Genomic DNA, 12,697 nt, shown 5'->3' with positions numbered 1-12,697 from the left:
CTTTATCTCTTAGTCTTCCCTTGTGTATTCTATAGTTTAGCTTGCCAGTCTTCTTTCATTGGTATCTTGTCATCTTTCCATTTTTGGCTAGTAAAATCCTAGCTGGACGTGGATGGCGCTGTGGGTTAAACCACAGAGCCAACTTGCCGATCAGAAGGTCGGTGGTTTGAATCCCCGCGATGGGGTGAGCTCCCATTGCTCGGTCCCACCTCCTGCCAACTTAGCAGTTTGAAAGTACGTCAAAGTGCAAGTAGATAAATAGGTACCGCTCTGGTGGGAAGGTCAACGGCGTTTCGTTGCACTGCTCTGGTTCGCCAGAAGCGGCTTAGTCATGCTGGCCACATGACCCGGAAGCTGTATGCTGGCTCCTTCAGCCAATAAAGCGAGATGAGCGCCGCAACCCTAGAGTCGGCCATAACTGGACCTAATGATCAGGGGTCCCTTTACCTTTACCTTTTTAAAATCCTCGCTGCCATAGCATACATAAATGCAAGTTCTTCTGTTCTTTTGGCAATTCTTGTCCTGTCATGCCTAACAAAAAGGTTTTTGGTTTTTTAACAAAAGTTATTTTAAACATCATTTTCATTTCATTATAAATCATTTCCCAGTAATTTTTAATTACTTTGCAGTTCCACCACATATGATAAAATGTACCCTCTTTCTCTTTCCATTTCCAGCACTTATTAGAACTTGTTCTATACATTTTAGCAAGTTTAACAAGGGTCATGTACCATCTATACATCATGTTCATATAATTCTCCTTCAAAGTTACACAGTCAGTAAATTTTAAGTTCACCTTCCATAATTTTCCCCAGTCTTCCATTTGTGTATTATGTATATCTAGCCATTTCATGAGCATAAATATGCGGCTCGGTTGCAGGATGAAACGCCTCTGCGTGGTTTGCAGGGAAAGGTAAAAGAATAAAATCTCCGCAGCCAAAGTGTAATACTCACGGAAAGTTAGAACTGCTGGCAGAATAGGCGAAAACAGATTAAAACACATACAAGGCTTCCTAGGCGCCTGGATAAACGAGGAAGCTCCAATGTTTTTCACATTCACATGTGTTGCCTCTGACGAGTCATGCTTAGGATTGGGACTGTGAGTTACTCCAGTTACTACAGATTCAGAATAAACCTATTGGGTGGCAGATTCGGTCAGTAAGGGCGCAGTTTTGACTAAGGGGAATTGGTGCCGGGGGTGGGTGGGTGTAGTTTTTGTCCAATGTTGGAAGGTACGCTTTGCGAGAGAATTGCTCAACTTCATAGAATTGTAGAATTGGAAGGGACTACGAGGGTCATCTTTTGAATGACTTGTTGCCTTTTCTTTAAAATGATGCTGGGCAATTCCTCATGAAATGATGAAATGTCTTATCTGGTTGTTATTTATCTTTGTACTTTTACATATCAAATTTAATTTTTAAAAATAAAAATAGTGCTCCCAGTTGTTACATTGATTGAATTTAAGTGATGTGGGAAAAGGGTAGCCTAGGTTTATTCAGTTTATGAATCACTTTCTACAAAAAAGAAGTCCCAAATTGATTTTTAAGCATAAAATACATAAGCATATTAAAAACATATAAGAAAAACATCCAACTGCCCAGCATGGGTGTAGCCAAGGGGGGGGGGGTCAGAGAGGGGCAGCTGCCCCCCCAAACCAATAAAAATATATAGCAAACTGAGGTCCTGCCCCCCATACAAAAATCCTGGCTACGCCCATGGTGCCCAGGAAAACAAAATTGTCCTTGTCCGGTGCTGAAATGATGACAAAGTTGGCACCAGGTTAGCCTTCTAGGGACAGCATCCAAGGGGGGAGGGGTGCTACTGCTCTGAGGTTTGTTGGAAAGACTGTCCTTGGATATAGGGATCCTAAGCCATAGAATAATAGAATTGTAGTGGAAGGAAGAAACACCTTTGTTTTGAATTCTACTGCCATTCCAATCATAGTACAGTACCTGGTTTTATATTATATCTACTGTACCTATCCATTCTTAAGGAAATCAGCCCTAAGTGCTCACTGGAAGGACAGATCCTAAAGCTGAGGCTCCAATACTTTGGCCACCTCATGAGAAGAGAAGACTCCCTGGAAAAGACCCTGATGTTGGGAAAGATGGAGGGCACAAGGAGAAGGGGATGACAGAGGACGAGATGGTTGAACAGTGTTCTCGAACCTACCAATATGAGTTTGACCAAACTGCAGGAGGCAGTGGAAGACAGGAGTGCCTGGCGTGCTCTGGTCCATGGGGTCACGAAAAGTCGGACACGACTAAACAATAACACTGTATTTTTGCGTCTATAAGACGCCCCCTATTTTGGGGGACTCAGATTTAAGGAAATGGAGGGAGATGGCCCAGAGTATAAGATGCCCCCTAATTTTTGACATTATTTTTTAGGGGGTAAACCTAGTCTTATACACAGGAAAATATGGTATATTTATCTACTTAATAAATTTCCCATAACCTTTCCAACAGAATAGTGCTCAAGGCAGCAAATACATATATTCATCATTTAAAAGCGGCACCCCAGTAAGACAACTCGGCAGTTGGCTGTGTGGAATCCAAGTTGAAGTACAGCCCATAAGCAATCACTTTAGGCCCTGACTCTTTGTATTAAAGAACTAGCTCAGTATCATCCTCTTACTCACCGCCCCTTCCTACCCCATGGAAAACTTTGTGTGGGAGCTCGTCTTGAATCTGCACAGCCATGCTTGTGCAACAGCTACACATGCACAGAAGACCCAAGAGAGCAATCCTGCAACACACAAGCATCACCATGACGCAAAGCACTGTGTTTTGGGAATCAGGATGCCAGTTTGTCATGCATGTGTAAGATTTGTAGAACTACTCCCAAATAATATGGCCTGATGGCACATGAAGGCATCACCTTGTAAGTCTGGATCCAGTCACTGGCTAGGAGACCTCAATGATCAATATGTATATAATCTTGGCTTCCATAATGGGAAAAGTTGGGATATAATGTAAGGAAATGAAACTTAAAATGGCACATTAGATACCAGGAAGGGTTTAAATTGGGTGTATTCTGAATATTGTCATGTCTGCTGTCAGGTAGACCATTCAGAGTCAGTGAGGCCTGGAAGGCCATATTTTGCCCCCTCAGTTGAAGTTTCCCAACCCTGACTTGTATAATACAAATCTGTAAACTACCACTAGATGTCCTAGCAGTGATTCAAAGTACTCCAGTGGAACAACGGGAAGAATTACTGTGTTCTGATACTTGCCACAACAACTGGAGTGCAGTCATTTTAGACAATTTCTAGGAGCTCACATTTGCTTTATATTCTTTGACCCTTGCATTTTTATTTTGAGTTGATATACTTTAAAAACTTTGTTGTTTAGTCGTTTAGTCGTGTCCGACTCTTCGTGACCCCATGGACCAGAGCATGCCAGGCACTCCTGTCTTCCACTGCCTCCTGCAGTTTGGTCAAACTCATATTGGTAGCTTCGAGAACACTGTCCAACCATCTCGTCCTCTGTCGTCCCCTTCTCCTTGTGCCCTCCATCTTTCCCAACATCAGGGTCTTTTCCAGGGAGTCTTCTCTTCTCATGAGGTGGCCAAAGTATTGGAACCTCAGCTTCAGGATCTGTCCTTCCAGTGAGCACTCAGGGCTGATTTCCTTAAGAATGGATACATTTGATCTTCTTGCAGTCCATGGGACTCTCAAGAGTCTCCTCCAGCACCATAATTCAAAAGCATCAATTCTTCAGCGATCAGCCTTCTTTATGGTCCAGCTCTCACTTCCATACATCACTACTGGGAAAACTATAGCTTTAACTATCCGGACCTTTGTTGGTAAGTTTACAAAGGCTTATTTTTATTTTTAAGAAAACAAGTTGAAGTCATCATGAAGAAGTAGGTCAAGGAAATGTTTCATCCCGAGTGTCATGTATTACTGCCCTATCCTCCCATAGGTTCAAGGCATCTGTGTGTAATCCATGCTGCTGTTCTTAAAGCCAATTGTTCAATGATGCCCTGTAGTTCTAAGTTAAGATCTAGTAGATGTTCTGATCTATAGTTCTGTTACATTTCAGTCTTTCAGCAACTTTCAGCTATCCTAAAAGTCGTTTGTGAACACGCTGCTTCCCCAGATTTCTGAATTGCTATGGATCAATAATAATTGCTCAGCTCCTCACTTAACTGGAGATTAAGGCAACATGTTCTCCATAATCATAAGGAACCTTGAGTGCCATCTAGTCCAACTCCCTGCAATGTAATCATCTGTAGCCCAACGTGGGGCTCAAACCCAAGACCCACATTTTAAGAGTCTCATGCTCTAACTGAGCTATAAGGAGAGCTACGACACAGTAAAACACTGGGGAAGCTGTGGCCCTCCAGATCTCGCTGAACTACAACTCCCATCATCCCTGATCATTGGCCATGCTGGCTGAGATTCATGGGAGTTTTGTGTCTAACAGCATCATCAGATTCCATACACTTGCAGTAGGTTTTCAGAAAATATATTCACAAGGGACCTGACTCACATAGTCATCCAGCTATTCCCACTGATTCCCCAACACTATGAAGACGTATTGGGGAGTAAGGCCAATTGAATTTAATTGGACTTTTAAACAGACATGGTTAGGATTGTGCCTCAGTATGCCAATAGTGTGTAAGAATAGCAGTAATTCATTGGAAGGCCAGATAATGACCAAACTTCCTGATACATGCCTCACTAAGCTAGAAAAGAAAAGAAAAATGCATTATCTGACACCTCATTAGTTAAACCGTCTCTCTGCCAGAAACATTAACATGAAACAACCAGATTGTCACACAAAGCCAATTGCTTTTCAAATGTACGGTATATGGAACAGAGAAACAGCCACTTACAAAAATTGCTGGTAAATTTCCCAAATAAAAATAAGCTGTAATTACAACTTAAATTTTAGTGCATAATGTGACGCCACCATCTCTTAATGGAGATCATATGCATTATATGCTACAGTATACACCTACTTGTTCTGAAAACTCCCACCTTAATACACAAGTGATGTGAGCAGCAGAACATGTACAGAAGTCCCCAGAACAATAATGATCCAGCCACAAAGAGGTGATAAGTGAAAGTTGTGTAATTTATTTCAATGTATCAAGCACAAACAAGTTTTCCCCTAACGGGGAACATCACAAGGAATGTAGTTAAAAATCTGGAAACATTTACATTGAAAGTTAGCCCAGACTGGCACCACCACTAAATATTTTAAGGCTGTATATATATATTTATATATATAATATCTTTATATATATATAGCAGTACTTACCACTTGGAACTATTTCAGGCCAGAAAAAAAGGCTTAGTACTGGCTGCAAGTCTACATAAAATATTGCAAATCTTTTAAAAATGGTGTAAAAATAGGAAGACTATCAACAGATTTGGAGGATGCAGTGGCAAACCCTTACTATTCCTGACCTTTAACCTTTAAATGTACCTAAGAGCAAACAATATACGCAGGGTGCCTTCTCACAATCACAGGATCAGTCCTATACAGGAAAGGAGGTCTCTCTATGATACTCAGAAACAGTTGTCCCTTGATGTAAAGCACAAGGAAGATGAGCCAACTGTTGCAAGTGATCACTTCAGAAAACTGCAGGAGCAATTGCTTGCACCTGTTCACATAACTACCCTGTATTCATCAATGGACAAAATGTCTCCCGCATCACAAAATAAGCCCAGTGAACCCCAGAACTGTAGTGAATTTGTGACATATGAAATTACCTATATACAGAAGTGCTTCTACACCCATCTTCTTCCACCCATCATGGAATAATGGTACATTTCGGAGGCATTCCTTTATACAATGCTTGTGTGTGTGTATGTTTTAATCAATGTCAAAACATACATACATATATATATATATTAAATCAAATCATAAACAGGCATGTCTGACTCTCTGGGGCCTCATTGGTTGTGTAGGGGTGGCCTCATATTTCTTTGAAGGGCAGGATTTAAGAAATTGTGTATATTTACAATCTTGGTGGGATGGAGTGGGATGTGCTGTTTGTAGGGATTTGGCATGTGAGAGCACTGATTAGAAGACCCAAGGAGAAGCTGTGCTATCAATAACCCAAGTTGGTTCAATTTTCACATGGGTGCCTGACGTTCCCTTCCATATGGGAAATTTATCAAAAGGCATCTTGATGGAGGGCAAAACGCCCTTCCCCCACCCACAGAAGAGCTATAAAACAAGACACTAGGAATCGTTTTATAAAACCAAGTAGATGTGTAGAAGTGTTAAAGGGGGCACCAAATACTGGTTGGTAAATCTTAGTTGTCTCAGAAAATGACAAAACATAGAAAACAAAATTGCACAATTAAAGCTACATTTGGCTTTAGCATTAAGGCCCATACAGGTAAAGAGGTCCTTGTAGATGTACATGTAAAAAGGCAATGACATTAATCTGAAGAACAAAACTCTGCAGGCTCCCTGGTTAACCTTGTTCTCGCTTCCTCTTGCCCCCGACTGCGTAGGTATTAAAGTGCTTGGTGCCTCAGTGGGCTCCTTGCAATTAAGTCTCCCCATTCCTGCAGCTGGTCACTTGTTATTGCTGCCAAATGCAGTGCTTTCTATTTGAACACATAATTAATGAAGAGCTGACATGTTAGGAAGATGCACAGAAGAAACCAACAGCGAGAGTCCAGGAAGAGGTTTTCCGATGAGGCCCTCCTGTAGAGCGACTTTTTGTTCAGAGCGGTGAGGTTTCTGCAAGAAAGAAGAACAGCCGCCGCCAATCCATCGTTACTCAAAACCAGACACTGCATTTGCGCTCACAGATCAGACAGTGCCAAAACTCAGGATCAAGTGAAAATTCAGTGCCCGGCATGCCTGGTAAATATTCTGGCCCCACATATTTCTTCTTGATAAAACTGTGAAGGGAAACGGAGGATTTGCCTCCTGAAGCCCAAAACCTTAGGCTTCAACAAGCAAGAAAGTACTGCAGGCCTGAAATTTAGGGCTAGCATAAACATCTTGCCTAATTTAGAAAGAGAAATCATGGAAAGTTTTGTTGTTGATTTAGATGTCAAATATTAATTGTTTATTTGAGGTATTAAAGAGCACTGGCATCTATTTACTGTACTGACCAAAGGTTGTTGACTTAACCTTGTCAGCTTGATGTGTACTCAGACATATTCCATGGTTGTGTCTTTAACTCTCCTAACCTAGGTAAGAACTGGGGAGTGGTTCTGACAAAACTCCCTTGACAAAATTATATGTAGAGAAAATACTGCAGCTGTTCTTTCCTATTGGCAGCCGACTGTTAGGAAATGCTGCACCTGCAGGTCTCCTTACGCTTGCACCAAAAAACTGATCTCAATGATATACAACAAGGTTTATTTACTCATTTCCTTTAAAAAAAAATTTTTTTTGTGATTACGATGGAGCGGGGAGAGCTTTGCAGGAACTGAACTGCTAAATCATGCTTGAGCTTCACACAGGAGTGGAAACCCTTTGGAAGTTAAGAGAAGAAGAAATGCCTTCTTGTCAGTGGGCAGCTGCAATTTAAGCCAAGATTTGAATTTGCAAAGTTATTTTATGCAACATCGTTGGCGCTGTTCCCTTTTATCTTTTTAAAAGAAGAGACTTAAGATTAGTTCTCAGCTTACCCTCCCACCCCCCCACTTCAGAAGAGAAAAATCAGTCCTGAGCATCTGCCTCACCAAAAGATACAATATAAGACATTTTAAAAAATATGGATATATGCAGTGTCTTCAGGTTTGTGATAGAAAACAGCAGGATTTGAAGGAAGCCAATCCTTGTCCAGTTTATTGGCTTTACCTTCCACATGGGTCAAGGGTCATTATTGTCATGCTTGTGTTCATGCTTGGTAGTATTCACATTTGACTCAGCCACCTGACCCAGGCAACCTTCCTCCTCTCTATCCCAAATTCCGTGTAATAACAGGACCTTAACACTGTGGTGGTTATTTGAAGATCAATGTATTTTTTTAAAAAAGAAAAGAAATTCCATACCTGTGTATCTCCTGTTGGGCTCTCTGGAGGGATAAGACAGCAGTGTGAATTTCTTTCAAAGGGTCGGTTTCTTTCCCACACTGAGCACCCGGACTTTCGAAGCCTGTGGTGAAAAGATGACAGCTGGATTCCACATGTGTTTGGTAAATGGGGCATTTCCTCCCCCCCCCCATGTTCTGAAGTTTTATTTCCTCCTCCCAGGGAGAATCACCCCTAACACACATGGGGGAAAGGTAACTTGGAAGCTGTAGTTCATCAGTTTGACTTGCTTCTGGGTTCATTAAGCTAATATGCTTAATATGCTAATATTGCAGATTTTACAGATCTGTTGGGGTGGGGGAAATCCTTACACATTCATGGTAGAATCCAGTGACTTCCACTCAGGCAACAGGATTTTCCTTCACTCTACTCCCACACTGCACCCCTTAAATCTGCTCTAGAGGGTTAGCAGGTGAAAGAGAAGTTCTGTTGCACAAATGGAAGTCATTCCACTCATGTAATGGCTTTGTTGGACCCAACCATGTGCCTTTCCCTTGAAGGCAATGCTTGTATCTGCAAAAACCTAGCAAAACTAGTACTTGAATCAGCTCTGAAAAAGAGATTCAAGGAAGAATGCACATTTTGAATATTGCTGGGTAGAAATTGGTTTTTACATGTGCAATTGTTTTTAATTGCTTGTATATATGGAATTGTTTTTACACATGGAACAGTTTTAATTATTTCTTTGGTGTAAAATCACTTTAACATATTTAATGGAAGGTAATTCATAAATGGAATAAAATAAAATGGAAGTCCTGTGCGAATGAAGAGAACTAAAATGAACCCAAGCTTTGGCAACACAAAGTGCAAGCAGAAAGTAAGGGATGCTAAAAAAGATTTTTAGGACTACATTGCTAAAAGCATGAAGACCAACAACAAGAAGTTCTTTAAATATATTAGTAGCAGGAAGTCATCTAGGGAATCGGTAGATCCTTGGATGAGAAGGGAGTCGAAGGCATGATAAAGGAGGATAAGGAGATTGTGGAGAACGTGAATCAATTCTTTCTATCTGTCTTCACTGTGGACGACACATGGCAGATCACAGTGCCTGAACTAACTTTTGCAAGTTTGAGGAAGATAGTGGTGATGAGACATGAAGTTCTAGGCCTGGTAGACAAACTAAAAACTGGTAAATTGTCGGGTCCAGATGGCACCCACCTGAGCGTTCTCAAATAATTCAAATGTTAAATTGCTGATCTTCTAATAAAAATATGTAACTTGTCCCTAAGATCAGTCTCTATATCTGAGTGTTTTCCATCACTGTGCAAAAGGATTACGTTATCAAGGGATGACAATAGGACTTAACACAGGATATGGATGGAGAGAGTGAGTGCACAGTATCAGAACCTTGAAAGATACTTACTGTCATCATCTGAAAGTTCCTGTACAGACTCTGGTGTTGAACAGCTACTTTCAGTGTTCTGACTGTTGTTGGACGGTTGATCGCTGGCTTTACGCCGTCTACAATCATTTGCAGACCTCTGAAGAGTACAAACAAAAAAATCCCATTATTCTTATTCCTGTTCTGACTACCATTATTTATGAGATATACCAATTTATCTGCCTAGCAAAAATAGACTTCTGAAGTGAAAGGATGCAATTTATAGAATCCATCATCTCAAGGGTTTAATCTTAGGCTGAAATCCTCAGCCCTCTTATCCCTAAGTAATCATACTGGTTTCTGTGGAATAAAATGAGGATGATCTTAAATAAATTTTCTCAGGTTCAAGGCTCCTAAAGCTCCCCTCCTCGTAACACTACAGTTCAGGGGGTGAGGGGTTTAAAACCCAAACTAGTGCATTGCAAATGGTAGCTGCAACAAAATGTTACAATATAACCTCATCTTCTAATAAGAGTACTCCTCTTCAAAGCACCAGGCAGCTAGTTGTGCCTCCCCCATAATACTCCATTCCCAACCTTCCCCTCTTTTCCAACAGACAATAAACATTTCATGGCTACTGAGCATGTTCACTCCACAACAAGTTCTTAATTATTTTTAGCCACTTAAAATTTTGTTTGTGTGTTTCTTGGTGTATTGGGTGTTGATACTGCCGTCTTGTTTCTACATTTGTTGTTTCTTTTTGTTGGCACTCACCACCTGCATTTGCTATTAAAAGGAACTGGGAATAAAAGTGAAAGGGCATTGCTTCCCTCATTGTTTCTTCCCCCTCTCCACAAGTCCTTGCAACTTATAATCATAAGCTTCAATTTACAACCTAGGATATTCATACGGGTCAGAGCAGAAAGCACAGTCCTCATCTTTTTGTGCCTCACAAGGTAGACGTGTGTGTCTATCATTTCCAGTTTCACCCCATCACACAGATAAAGAACTGAGGGCTATAATATGCCTAAGGCCAGTCAAGTAGTTTATTTGGAATTTGAATCCAGGTCTCTAAAGCCCAGTCCCCTATTCAGTGACCTGCTGGATGGCTAAGGCATCTCACATCCCATTTATACATTTAGCTTAATGCCCGCCAACTCTCATGATAATTCTAAACACACTAGTGAAATTGCAAAACATTTTTTCTTTAATTTGTGCCAAAAATTCCACCAAATGTTTGCTGATCAAAATCCAGCAAATCAGATAGTGGTTGTAGTTTTTAAAGCAAATCACTGGACCCGTGTATTCCTAAGTGGGATCACATTGTCCCAAATCTGGCTCAGGGTAAAGTGACACTGGGATAGCAAGATGTTATTCAGTTTACCAGGATTCTGCAGATACACTGCAGAAGGAGAGTACATCTGCCCAAGCATCACTGAAAATGTGGGCTTTCTTGGGGAGATGGCCAGTTACCTTGTGCCGTGCAACTTGGTTGCTGTTGCACATGTTTTTGTGAGTTGACATTCGATTGGATAAGTGCCTCTGCATGGTTTGAAGTATGCCATCCTTCTCGTACTGGGCAATGTCATTCAAAGGGTCCCAGGGCCGCAAACTTTGAAAATGAAGAAGAAATTTATAAGAAAGAAAAGCCACTGTTTACTAGTAGCAATACACACCAAATGTACAAGAACACTTTCAACATTGCATAGAGCAGATATGCACGTTCAATTTCTTCCTATTTTGCCCCACCAAAATGCTTCAGCTGTAACACAGAAGGACTGTGTGGCCAAAAACAACAACAAAAGTAGTCATTGTAAACCTGGTTGGAAGGGGGAGCCTGTGACCCTCCAACATTGTACAGTCTTTATTTTTACCTTCCCAACAACCCTGGAAGGCAGGCCACATGACCATATTTTCCATACGGCTAAAAGACAATTGCTTTAGTGACTGCATGGAAAAAAACAGAAATTGGTGCTCAGTTTCTCAGAGTCACTGGAACATGCTGGTGCTTCTCTGAGGCCTGGGGCATGAGTCTTGTTAGAATAAAGTTATAAACTCAAACAAAAAAAACAGCCAGTCCTTAGCGGAGGCCCTCAGCCAACTTAGACCTCCAAGGCCTGGGGCAAATGAACCCAACTGCCTGCCCCCCTCTGCATAGCTCTGGGTGCAGATGTAAGATTTATCATACCACAGAATCATAGAATTTGAAGAGTCCTATAGTCCAACCCCTTGCAATGTAGGAACTGCAGCTAAAGCATCCCTGGCAGATGGCCACCCAACTTCCGCTTAACCTCCAATGAAGGAGAGTTCAGCAGCTTCCAAGGGAGTCCGTTCCACTGTCAAACAGCTCTTACCATCAGTAACATTTAGCCAGAATATCCTTCCTTATAAATTGAATCCACTGGTTTGAGTCCTACCCTCTAGAGCAGCAGAAAGCCAGCTTGCTCCACCAGTTTTAAGAGTGTGGCACAGATGTGCTCTAAGTCCACTGTTCCAATGTGTGTACCTGGACACAGACCCCTTTTAGCCACCACATTCCACTCAAGAGCACTCACTCTTCATATTTGTAGTGCCATTCGTTCGTGGCAGGATCGTGCCAGAAGAGCAGAGGCTTCCACTCTGTCCCATTGTCCTTCCGCTCCCGCGCTGCATTCCGCTGCTCCTCTTCCAACACAAACTTTTCTTGTGTTGCCTTGTTCTGGTCTCCTTTGCTGATTGCACTGGTTACGTGCTGCCAGAGCCTGAGAAACAAACAAGGAATCAAGTATAAATGTCTGTAGTAAGGCCAAGGCAGTCATGGAGTTCAGGGGCGCCAGGCATGTTTTTAATACTGCAGAGGTGGGTGCTCATAGCAGTCCATTGTTAAATTTAAATAAGATTCCAGCTGTGCTGTGGGGGGAGGGGATACACTGTGTGTGTGTCTGTGTGTCTGTGTGTGTGTGTGTGTGTGTGTGTGTGAGAGAGAGAGAGAGAGAGAGAGAGAGAGAGAGAGAGCGCATGTTGCCTATATTTCTTTCTCGGAACAATCTGCCTGCATTACCTCTCAGATTCAAACTCTGTTTGCTCTTCAAATAGCACAATGTGGCGCTTCAGTCTCTGCTTTCGGACCTCACTGGTTGGATTCCAGAAAATATCTGTGCTGCCATTTTTCAGGTCATTTATATAAACCTCTCCATCCTGAAAAAAGAAGAAGAATTTAGTGCTGGCATAAAGTAGTCAGCAGAGGTGTTCAGCACAGGCTTAGCAAGATCTAAGTGAAAGGAAAGGAAGCCATCAATACTCTTCTGATACACCATTCTTTCCTTCATCCTTTCCTTCCCCTCACTTTGCTATCTTCTCCATGCAGGAACGCTAGATTG

The 12,697-nt window shown here is 41.7% G+C and overlaps 1 protein-coding gene across 2 annotated transcripts in view; it reads right to left on the bottom strand.

Annotated features, from left to right (window-relative positions):
* Window positions 1-5,066: 5,066 nt before the first annotated feature.
* OSBPL5 (oxysterol binding protein like 5) overlaps window positions 5,067-12,697 on the bottom strand; it is a 134,963-nt gene continuing 127,332 nt past the window's right edge. For both annotated transcript variants that reach the window (XM_081205109.1, XM_081205108.1), the window contains exons 17-22: window positions 12,379-12,515; window positions 11,894-12,079; window positions 10,812-10,950; window positions 9,381-9,498; window positions 7,979-8,081; window positions 5,067-6,710 (exon numbers count right to left, since the gene is read on the bottom strand). In XM_081205109.1, coding sequence (XP_081061235.1) covers window positions 6,575-6,710; window positions 7,979-8,081; window positions 9,381-9,498; window positions 10,812-10,950; window positions 11,894-12,079; window positions 12,379-12,515 — 819 coding nt within the window. In that variant the 3' untranslated portion in view covers window positions 5,067-6,574. The remainder of the gene's footprint in view (window positions 6,711-7,978; window positions 8,082-9,380; window positions 9,499-10,811; window positions 10,951-11,893; window positions 12,080-12,378; window positions 12,516-12,697) is intronic.

Source organism: Podarcis bocagei (assembly GCF_964188305.1).
Source record: "Podarcis bocagei genome assembly, chromosome: 1".
NCBI lineage: Eukaryota > Metazoa > Chordata > Lepidosauria > Squamata > Lacertidae > Podarcis > Podarcis bocagei.
This window is presented reverse-complemented; position numbering and strand designations above follow the sequence as displayed.